A 12,351-nucleotide genomic window follows, 5' to 3' on the forward strand; every position below is an offset into this window, starting at 1 on the left:
TTTGCCCAAACAACCTTAAAGCAGATGAGCACTTCAATTGTTGGAATTAAGTTATGGAATTCATTAAATTATGATTTAAAGGGCTGTATAAACATATTTCAGTTTAAATATAAATTTAAAGAGAAAAAAATAGCAATGTATGGATGAAATAGTCTAAATATATAATATATGCGTATGGAGACAGACAATTTATTTTCTTGTTTTTCTTTTCTTGTGATATTAACTAAGTAATTGTGCAGACCATCTGTTTAATTATTGTTCAATTTTGTTTTGAGGGAGGGTCAGGTATAATAAGATTTTCTTCTTCCTGCTCCTTTCTGGTTATGGAATATGCTTTTGATTGTGTTGTCATTTTACTTGCTTGTTTCTTTTCTTTGCGTATTTCCATGATCGGAATAAATAAAAATGAAATTAAATGAAATATCCAAATTGTGTACTGCTTTGGGAAGATTTCTCATCGTACAATTAACTAGCTACCTCGCAATGCTCAACCGCTGTAGTTGGCCAAAAATAGAGGAAACTGGAATACTTTGTACAACTAGTTTTCAGTCATTTACTGGCCATGCATGTGGAAATGGAATCAGACTCACCCATAAAAACAACCTCTCTGAGAACTATTACCCTAAAGCTGCAGTTCCTATCACCTGTACTTATGGATTAATGCTTCTGTGTTTTGTTGTTGTTGCGTTTATTGGGCTTATAGTTGATCACTAACTTCATAAGTTATAGGAAGTTTGTGGTTTAGTGAAATAAAATGATATCCTCTGCAGCATTTACCAGCACAAACCTTTTTGGATGAAGGCCAGCGCAATTTTAGCTCCTCACTAATGAGAGGCTGTTCCCCCGCTATCAAGAGTACAGATGCTACGTCGTAAACTCGCAGAACCAGAACCAGCGAGCGACTGGGGAGAAACGAGGATGATGGATGGTGGATTTATGAAAGGGCAAATTTCCTATAAACTTTCATGGCGCGCTTTTGGATGAGGTCTTTTGTTGCTACATGAGGAGGTCTCTTAAAGTCTGACAGACAGAGTTATCTCCAGTAAGGCTCAGAGACCTCAAATTTGTAACAAAAAGCTTAATTTATAACTTGGATATCTCAATTTCTTTAAATGCACATCATGCACATATTTTTTGGAATTGTGAAAAAGTGAAATTTTTCTGGAAAGATGTACATTCAGTTCTGACAAAAGTACTTGGGTATGAGATTCCATTAACATGTACTGTCTTATACTTATGTCATATTGCAATGGTAGTGCAGGCAGAGGATCGCTGGTTGGTTAAGACTCTCCTTACAGCTGCTAGGAAAACCACCACTAGAGCTTGGTATAAACCTGAATCGCCTACTCTAAAACAGTGGCTGGATATTATTAAAGAAATATGGACGATGGAAAGACTGACCCATATCCTGAGTTTGAGGGAAGGGCTATTTGAGAAGAGATGGCAAAAGTGGACATTTTATCTACAGAAAGCATCTCTTTTTTTCTTTCTCTTTTCTTTTTTTGGATAGATTATTAATGTGCTAACCCACAAGTTTGTTTGTTTTTCTACTTTTTATTTTTATTTGTTTGATTGTTGCACGGTGAATATACAGATCATTTTTGTGATCTAGTTAAAATGTGCAGTTGTAATAAACTGAAAATCTAATAAACACAAAGTGACAAAAAAAAAAGAATATCTCAATTTCTCTGTGGTGTTTATGGAAGAGAAACTGACCTCAGCATTTATGTGTTTCGGAAAGAGACCTCAAACAAATGGTACCGAACATAAAAGTCAAAACAGCAAGCAGGTCCACTATTGTTTCATTGAAACATTTCACACATGAGAGGGTTGCTGAGCAGTCGGCCCTAAAGGCATCAGGCCTCTCTACTCACAGCTCTCTATCTCCAGAGTGCAGTTCTGCTCGTCCAGGGGATACCTCCTGAGATCCATCATACACGCCGCTGTTGTTGTTATCCTGGAAAAGAGAGGCACGCGGGCGGATGAAGTGAGAAAGCAAAACGTTTTAGAAACATACACAAGCTTTACCGAGATGCAAACCGACAGAAGGGGAGAAGGGAAGTAAGGCACGGTCCATTTGTGATGCAGTAAAAACAGCAGAGCAGGTGAGCCGTTACCTAACTGCATAAGGGACTGTGGGAATAAAATGATATTAAACCATTACGGTGAAAGCTCTGGGCTTGGTCTATTATCTTTAACGGAAACGGAATGTCCATTTGTCTTCTCACCCAGTTCCTCCGTTGGTTTTGTGTTACTGGAGACTATTGGCATTGTCGTCTTCTAATAAGATTAGTGCAGCCCCTCCAAGTTAAAATGCTGACTGTGCAACTACGTAATTAAACTAAAGGTCGCTGACAGACAAGCAGCCCACACTCCTGTTTTAGTAGCGCTTCACAACCACTTCACCAAAATTGGCAGCCCAGCAATCCTGTGATTACAGGTGAAAGATTCACAAATAATAAAATTAAAAAAAACGATATCAAGGCATCACATTTTGGCAGAGTTCACTGCCTTCCCATCTGAACTGGGTCACAAGGAGGCATCCCTTGGTCTCTGAGATGTGTGAGCTCCAGCGGCTGATATTCAGAGCGATAAAATAAGCAGCAAAGTGAAATGCAAATTCAAACTGATTTAGGCTAAGTCTGGCCTGATTCAAAGCCGGCTGCTTGGCAGTTGGCCATTGGATGTCTTCATTTAGTTAAGACTCAGATGAAGCCGCTGAAAGCCATTTGCTGATATTATTATGCCGCTAAAATTATAGCAGCACATGGGGTTTCCATGACACAGACCTATTGTAGCGCACAATATATGATAAATTACACTGATTGTTTTACCACTACATTCTAAGTAAAGAAATAAGAAGATGTCGCAGTGGCTGATTAGGGATTTTTCCTTTAAGAAAAATCCTTACATTGTTGCAAAAAATAAAGAAACAAATAAAAATTGGGGACTGTTAACTGAAAAAAAGTTTGTGACATTTTTGTGACATCACCACTTAGAGCTGAAACGGTAAAAATCTTCATCAATTTTATATTCATTTTAACAGTGACCTATAGCCTACTCCTAGAAAGAGGAGAAAAAGTACAAATGAACATATATATATATATATATATATATATATATATATATATATGACACAACACACAACATTAGATGTTCTGGTTGCAAAGTTGGAATAGTCATTTGTGCTACTGGCTAATTTGCAACAGGACTATGCTGTTTGTATATGGTAAATGGTATTGAGTGTTTACAGTTTAGCAACACACCCGCTGATAAAAAGTCAACAGAGCTATGCTTTTGTCTGACTAAATGTGAATAACAGTAAAATTAGCCAAATGTTCACCCAGTTTCTTCAGCTGTGTTGACTTGAAACTTCTGACATGAAACTCAGAAATTCCTGCTCAAGAGTACAAACAGATGCATGATATGATACTTTTCACTAAAAGCAGCTAGTTCTAATTTTCATGTTCAAATTTGAGAGCAACAGTCCCCAAACAGAGACTGTGTTAGCGGGTAATGCTAGTCGAATGTAGGCCGTCTTTGTCCCGCCTCTAGAACCCCCTGAAATGTAGCCTTCTTGATGTGAATATTGCTTTGTTGGCTATTGTTTTAAAACCTACATGTTAGTATTTAGGCTGTGATCATTCTTTTTTTTCTTTTTACCCCACTCCAGTACTAGGTTCGAGCCTAGTACTGGAGTACTAATACTTAGCATTGACTACTCTCTCTCTCATATATATATATATATATATAAATAAATAAAAAACACACATATATATCTCAATCTTTTATAGCTTTCCGATGTATGACACCGCTAAGAAGTTAACATATAAAACAAAGCACACAGCTCAGATGAAAAACACTACATTTTTTATATTTTTTTGGGCTGTGAGTGATGGAGCCTTAGTTGGTTTCAGTATTACATTAATATATGATTTTAGTAAATATTCACATTGACTGACAGTGTAAATCATTAAAATTAATCAGTATGTTGAAAAATAAACCAGAAACGCATAACTATTTTAAAAGGGGACATAGTATGCTCTTGTTTGAGACTTTTTAGTCAAAACGCCTCTAAAAAGTTGATTTGTAAGTTAAAAGTCTTAGTTTCACGACTAAATTTTTTCCCACTATCATTATTTGATTGCATTTTTCTCTCAATTTATTGACTTTTTAGAATGTCATTTTTATATCATAACCTTACTTTTATAAGCCTACATTCTGATATACTTTAAAACGTGTTTCACAGTTGTACAAAGTGCCCTAAAAATTAAATTATTTAATGTGACTTTTAATGGGGCAGTTTGTAATTCAAGGTTATGAGATAAAATAAAATGTAGTGAACTGCTGTTACTGTAAAAAATTACAATAATACAATTTTCATTACCTATGCTGAAAAAAACCCCACCCAGATACAAATATACCATGAATTCCTTTATGCCTTGATAGTAATCTGTTCTCAGCTTGATGCTCAACTTTACCTGACATTCATTTATGTAAGCACTCATGTCCCATACACCGTGTCTCACATCTCCCTCTCCCTTTGATCTCTTGAAAGCGCTGAGGTTTATAAGTAGCCCACATGGCTAAATGCTCTGAACTCCACTTGCATAATCAAGCATGGTTGTTTGACTTTAAAGTACGAACACAGACACATGCAAATGCAAGTACACGAGTACACATCCAAACAAAGACGCATACACATTTTGCTCTCTGATAATTCAAAGCTTGCATCCATATTCATAGGCCACGAAAAACTCCTCTGAACCTGCCTGTCGAAAGCATCAATGGAAAATTCAAAACAAGGGCTTCATGAAGCAAATTATCAAACCACAGCCAGAAGTTGAACTTGTGCATCATGTCTGTCCCGTTCATGCTTCTAAGGCCGGCATGCCCTTGAGCTGGACACATAATCCTCTGGCACCTTAGTGGGTTGTAGCAGAGAATTGCCAGTGTTTCTGTTTGGCAGAACAGGGTTTTAAACACACAAAATTAACTAAACACTGGGAAACATTTGCAAGCTTTTCATCTTCAGACCCAGTTCGTTGTGCCTTTGCAAACCATTTTAACAACATAAATGCATTTGCTGCCCTGCAAACATTCATGTCTTGACTAAATTCTAAATGTACACAATTTAAAGGCTAAAGCTAGTGTAATTCTGTATTTCTATTAAAACACACACATTGGGTCAAACTATGGTTTTGGCATGTACTGTCATGATCCTTCCCTGGCTTTCCTCACCTGCTATAGATATAGATATAGATATATACCTACTCCTTCCACTCACTCTTTGCCTGATGGTCTTAGCTCCATGCAAAGCCTTCTAGCAGTTTTCTCTGGATTGTCTTGTTGGTTTCGACCCTTCCTGTTCCTGGCTACTCTGCCTGATTGTCGCTTGGATTCCCTGCCTGAAGGTTTCTGGGTCCAAGAAGGGCTGATTTTTGGCCTGTTCAGGTTGTGGACTACCACGTTCAGCTTTGGCTAATAAATTGAACTGTTCCACCAGCCTCGGTCTATGCTTTTCTTGGGTTCAACCTCACGACCATCACATGAACTGTATGAGACACATGCTGCCCAAGTTTGTTTTGACATGGGATATTGTAAGGGTTGTGAGGGCAAGGCATTGAGCCTTGCCTGTGTTGTGAAATGGTGGTTGGTCGGACCCAGATGTAGGAGAACAGGAGGCAGGAGTTCCAAAAAGCAGTGATTTAATAGTCAAAACAAAACCAAAGCGCTGCTGAGCAGAATAAAAAACCAGAACATGAATGTGAATCAAAAACCTGATGTGGAAAATACGGAAGGAGGAAACAGTCCGGACCAGCAGGGAGCAAGGGAAAGACAAGACCAGATATACACAAGGGTTAACGAGACACAGGTGCAGACAATCAGGACCGATGGGAAACAGGAAAGTCAAACAAGAAATCAAGCACAAAGACACGGCTTCAAAATAAAACGGGAACTACCATAACAGCCTGCCATGTTTGGGCCATGTGGCAAGGTTAACCCTTGAACTGTCTTTGGGTCAAAATGACCTAATTCTCCTGTCCTTCTTTCCTCCTGCTCTCTCCTTCCTTCTCCCTTCCTCTTTTCTCCCTTCCTTCCTTCTTTACTCCCCTTGTACACTCTTTCCTTGTTTTCTCCTTTCCTTCCTTCATTCTTTTTTCCCTTCCTTCCTTCCTTCCTTTTTCCCTTCTTTCCTCCCTTCCTTCTTTTTTCCCTTCCTTCTTACCTCCCTTCTTTTTTCCCTTCTTTCCTTCTTTTTTCCCTTCTTTCCTTCCTTCCTTCTTATTTCCCTTCTTTCCTTCCTTCTTTCCTCACTTCCTTCCTTCTTTTTTCCCTTCCTTACTTATCTCCTCCCTTCTTTCCTTCCTTCCTTCTTTTCTCCATTCATTCCTTCCTTATTTCTTCCCTTCTTTCCTCACTTCCTTCCTTCTTTTTTCCCTTCTTTCCTTCTTTTTTCCCCATCTTTCCTTCCTTCCTTCCTTCCTTCCTTCCTTCCTTCCTTCTTATTTCCCTTCTTTCCTTCCTTCTTTCCTCACTTCCTTCCTTCTTTTTTCCCTTCCTTCCTTATCTCCTCCCTTCTTTCCTTCCTTCCTTCTTTTCTCCATTCATTCCTTCCTTATTTCTTCCCTTCTTTCCTTCCTTCCTTCCTTTTTCCCTTCTTTCCTTCCTTCTTTCCTCACTTCCTTCCTTCTTTTTTCCCTTCTTTCCTTCTTTTTTCCCTTCCTTCCTTCCTTCTTTCCTTCCTTCCTCTTTCCTTGACCCGAAGACAGCACAAGGGTTAAGGTAGCGTGTCTTAGGATTTGTTGATGGCATATGTGTAATTAGGCCTGGGCATCACAATCCAATGTTTCCTGAATATACCCACATCTCAAGGAAGAAGAAATGTTAGTTGTTGTTTTTTTTTTATCAATCATGGAATAACATCAAAAACTCAGTGTGACAACATTAATTGCCCGTTTGCTGAAAATGCCTATTTCATTCTACTTTAAAGTTTACAATTCTTACTTCATGTTCTGGGTCTCTGGAAAGCGCCTATAGACAACTTCTGTTGTAATAGACGCTATATAAATAAAATTGAATTGAATTGAATAATAGACTGAGGGTTGTTTCAACTACAGAATGTTCGTTTAATGATTAAATAACTTAAAGATTACTAATGAAGATCAACAGATTTCTGGGCTGGATAAAGTACCTGATATTTCATGGTCTTCACAACATCTCTGCTTTTAGAGAAAGTAAAATGAGCCTGTTTTTCACACATGTATCGTTACCTGAGGGAAAAATGCTAAAGTTTGAGCAAGAGTGGGAGGCGTGGGAGGCGTGGGTGGCAGATGACTAAAATATACCAAAGAACAGGTGATATAAGCCAACCCTCATGTTTATTTCCTGGGGACGTTTTTCAGAGACACACAAAAAACTGTAAAATAACACTGATTGCCACTTTGCTAACTTACACTAAGGTTGCACACAATGCACCCAATGCTGAAACTACTCTTAAAATGATAATGATGTTCTCTGTTCTCTGCTCACAAAACTAACGACTGGTCAAACGAACAGTCTACAGCACAAAGCAGAACACACCTGAGTCCGTAGAGGACGGTTCCGTCCGGATGCAGGCGGATCATGCGGTTTTTGACGGTCACTCCGTGGACGAAAGACTTCTTGTCGTTGAGGAAGTAGGTGTCGGGGACCCAGAGCTGGTCGGCAACCCTGTTGTCCAGGGTCAGGTTGAGGGGGATTCCTAGGTAGGCCAGGCGCTTGTCCCTCCAGTACTGCTGGAAATACATGGTCAATGTGTAGTCCTGTGGGTAAACAGAGGGGGGGAAATATGAAACTCAATATTTTTTTATGCAGACTATTTTTTTATCATTAAAAAGACGGCAGCAGAACAGGCTAATTTTAAATTTATTCACAAACTTTATTTAACTCCAATTAAAATGCACAAAATTTCAAAGGATATCTCTTGTAGATGTAAAAGAATCGATGGAACATTTGTACATATGTTTTGGGAATGTGATCTCTTAATAAGTTTCTGGAAATCAATTCATTCCTTCACACAATCAGTATTAGAAATTAATTTTGAGTTAAGCTCCAATTTGTATTTATTAAATGACACACTGGATCTTCAGTTAGACCAGAAAAAAAGCAGGATATTAATTATGATCACATACTTCGCTAAGAAATGCATACTTTTACTTTGGAAAGATGATTCCCCTCCAACTTTCAACTTTTTTTTGGATCAAATTTCAGTTTTTTTACCATTGGAAAAGTTAACTTTAGAAAAATACAACCGTGCTCATATTTTTCAAGAATTTTGGTTCCCATAACTCTCAAAACTGGATAATTTTTCCAAAGGGGACCAATGAGTATCTTTTCGAACTTGTGCCTTATATGTATGTATGTTTGTATGTATATATGGATATATATATATATATAGTTTGATATCGCTGTTGCTGCCATTATATATATTTATTTATTTATTTATTTATTTTTTTAAATATCTATTTAATTTTGTTCTCCCTTAATGTATGGTTTTTTTTTTTCCCCTAGGGTAATTATGGGGAGGGTAGGAATGTGGGTATAATAGAAATCATGCATGTGAAAATGTGAATTGTGAAAATTATTGTGAAATAAAAAGATATTAAAAAAAAAAAAAAAAAAAAGACGGCAGCAGGTGTTCAAATGAAACATCACCTGCTATTATCGTTAAATGACCAGCTGCAACTTTTCAAAAAGATTGTATCGGACTTATGCAATGTCATACATCATCTACACGGACGATTTCATCTACCCGCAAATTTAATTAAAAAAAAAACAAATCGAACAAATTTCATCTGGTATTCGACTGCATTTCCTCACTTGATTAGTCCAAGTTCAGGAACAGTGAGTCACAAAGTTGAGCTTTAATGACACGCGAAAGCTTTTTAAACAGACGCTTTCATTTCAGTCAATGGCGCAGACACCAGGGCTTTCGGCACACGGTGAATTATTGTCAGCTCTGCTCCGGTAGCTGGTTTCTCTTTTTAATTCAGTTTGACTGAATGCCAAGCTGCTATTATTTCCTCTTCATTCCAGGACCAAGAGCATTCCGTGCTTTTAGCAACCCTTTATTGTGCAATCCTCATGGGTCCTAACTAATTTGTTAGTCTAATAGGTATTATCCCGTTGCCCGGACCCATTCAAAATCAGAAGGAGTTAAAGGCTCCACCGCAGTGTTTCTTCCACATCTTCTTGTGAAAGCAGTTTTTGCTGCAGGATTCTTTGTGAAAGTCATAATTCGAAACCTTTAAGATTTAGATGCGACGATAATAATTTCCGTAGCGGATCCTGATTTTCCCACGAGATCACTTAGCTTCATTTAACAGTTAACAGAGAGAAACTGCCTTAACATGGTTTAGGATCGATTGTTTTTTTTAAGCCATTTACCAAGAAAAGTTGAGTTAAGCTGTGCAGAGTTATGTTCTCTGTTGAACATGTTATCTCTACTCTGTTACATGTTTCATATGTTCGGGGGCGATGAACCCTCCGACCATTTGTTTGGATGCTTGGATGTTTCCTTAAGATACAATAGTTTGCCCGGTCATGGCCTTGGCTTTAGCCTTTAAGCACCTGCTGTGTGGACGTGGTAGTTTTATCAATACGTGTCTCAGACTGGCTTCGTAGCTGGAGAGATATCCTCTTCACTCAGAGAGCCAGGGTTACAATGTAACCATCTGTTATGGTGAAAAAAGGCCCTAATTTTCCACTTTCTTGCCCTTTTTTATGTGACTTTGCTGTGAAATCAGTAAACACAGAAGACTACACCAACTACCATTTTATGGGCATGGACTTCATATCATTTATTTTGCATATTGTAATACATGATAGAAGCTAAACAACTGCATAATGAATTCAACAAACTTAACTAGTGATGCTAAAGTGTGTTTGTGGTCAACATTCCCTGTGTGTTTTCATTTTTAAACTAACAAGAGTCTACTGAATGTTACATGCAATGTTTTTACATAGCTGGCGTATGTACATGAGCAAAGTGAGCTAAAGGCTAACTGCTTAACGAGCAACTTGCTAACTAGCTGTGATGGTAAAAATGCTATTGAATGAATAAAAATAAATATCTGGATACAAATACTTAAAACAATGTCAAGCAAAGATCCGGATATCCGAATAGTTTGCTTCAGGCATAGTCTGCGATTTAACAGAATAAGATTTAATGGACTGTAAATCTCCTGGTGAGCTTCCTTGGATTTGTAACTTTTATACTAATGAAAAAAAGTAAAAAAACTTGACCTGTAATGTACATGAACCTGAGTGGATGTAATGCATCAGCATCAATAACCAAGCCTTGCATGGTGTTATGAATATGGTGGTTGATCAGACCCAGATGTAGGAGAGCAGGAATCCCCCCAAAATAATGATTTATTAACAAAAAGCGCTGCTGAGCAGGATTGCAAAAACACCCGAATAAACGTTACAAAATACAAAAACCTGAGCTGAAAACAGGGAGGAACAAACAGTACGGACCAGCAGGGAGCAAGGGAAAGACAGGACCAGATATACACAAGGGTTTGTCACTACCTGATGTGAGTCGCTACCCGATTTGAGTCACGCATGCGCAGTTGCGTCCAACAACAGGGAATGTTATGCTATACAAGGGTATTGATGCAAAAAATCTTTATATTATTTTTGGCAAAAAATATTTATATTATTTTTAGCAAGCATAGCTAAGCATGATAGCCAAATTACCTTTCAAGATGTAATTACTCATAGAACGAGTAATCTTCCATTTGTCAGCTTTTCCCAAACTGGGATGAAACTTCCGCATTCCATGTAGGCATGGAGATGATAGAAAACATTAAAGTCGCTCATTTTAATCAATAATCGGGTAATGACAACACTACTTCTCCACTGAAATGCACATGTTGGACGCGACTGCGCATGCGTGACTCAAATCGGGTAGCGGACTCACATCAGGTAGTGACAGGGTTAACGAGACACAGGTGCAGACAATCAGGGCCGATGGGAAACAGGAAGGTCAAACCAGAACTTAAACACAAAGACACGGGGTTCAAAATAAAACAGGAACTATCAAAACCATAACACATGGATCTATGTTGGGTTTTTCCTTCTCAGCACATCCACGGCAAGAACATGCTCCCATCCCATCATCCAACCTAGTAAGACTTATCTTTACCTTTTGTAACTGATGCAGTTCATGTACTTAATCACAATTAAGGCTTCATGACAATTATCAACTTTGCACATGTTTGAAAATGTCAGTTTAAGACTCAATGGGCTTTTGTGTCTCTCTATGCAACACGCCCCTGCCATCGCCATCTGGCAACAACATCAAATAAATATTGGCAAGAAACACTCAGTCCCACCGTGAGGATACTGATAGTCTGGTTGTGGAAGTAAATCTATTTGTTTAGCATTGATTCAAGTAATATTTGACCAGAGCAGAAGCAGCACCGGAGGACGGAGGCCCTCCCTCCTTCTTTCCACATCACATAATCCACTTACCCAAGCCAACAGTTTCTCTCCTCTATTTCTGTATCTCTGTGTTTGCACCTCTCTCTCTCTTGCTCTCTATTTCCTTCTCTCGCTTTCCTTCTCCTCTCTCTCTCTATCTCGGGGCAATGCCATGATCTCCCTGCGCCCGCTGTGGCGTTGAACTGCAACCAGCCTGCACCAAGCTGGTAAAGGCACGCGCGTCCTTGTGGTGCTGCAGCGTTCACCCCCATCAGAACCCAAGACGAGATTAAGAGCGGCCACGGCGGCATGAGCAGGGTCTCTCCAAATGTTCATTTGTGGCAGAGCTGCTGCATAACTGAAGTAGTCATTGTCCCTATAGACAGCCTGAAACACTGGTTTTGAATCTTCATGAAGGAAAAGACAAATATAAAAGCAAAAATTGTCTGAAATCAATATCATCCCTCTCCTTTTACTAATACTTCATGTTCAGTAAATAAGGTACACAGAGATGAGAAGTGGAGGATCTTAGTCAGCACAGGATCCAGATTGGTCACACAGCATGACAAAGGAAGCTCACTGGCTCAAGGCCATACATCCAGGTTGCCATGTTTGGTAGTTGTAGCCGCCAAACACGGATACAGTTTTGGTTATTAGCAGAAACCTGGGAGGAAATATCTGGAATCTGTGCTTCTGTGATCTTCTCCCATCTGAAATCGTCCCTTTGTTGTCTTATTAATCAAAGTCTTCCTCTTGATTACCAAGCACATTATGTTGGACGTTCTTCCTAAAGATAAAGAATAAAGTAGTGTTGGACTTCCTTTAGCCCAAAGGTTTTGAATTGTTGCGTTCACACAGGGTGTTAATTGTAAAGCAATAGTC

The 12,351-nt window shown here is 38.7% G+C and overlaps 1 protein-coding gene across 5 annotated transcripts in view; it reads right to left on the bottom strand.

The window, feature by feature from the left end:
* Positions 1–12,351, bottom strand: part of LOC133425349 (gamma-aminobutyric acid receptor subunit beta-3-like) — a 93,637-nt gene that overhangs the window by 29,712 nt on the left and 51,574 nt on the right. For all 5 annotated transcript variants that reach the window (XM_061716158.1, XM_061716157.1, XM_061716161.1 and 2 more), the window contains 2 exons: positions 7,585–7,805; positions 1,875–1,957 (listed from right to left, as the gene is read on the bottom strand). In XM_061716158.1, the coding sequence (XP_061572142.1) occupies positions 1,875–1,957; positions 7,585–7,805 (304 nt within the window). The remainder of the gene's footprint in view (positions 1–1,874; positions 1,958–7,584; positions 7,806–12,351) is intronic.

Source organism: Cololabis saira, chromosome 24 (assembly GCF_033807715.1).
Source record: "Cololabis saira isolate AMF1-May2022 chromosome 24, fColSai1.1, whole genome shotgun sequence".
Taxonomy (NCBI): Eukaryota; Metazoa; Chordata; class Actinopteri; order Beloniformes; family Belonidae; genus Cololabis; species Cololabis saira.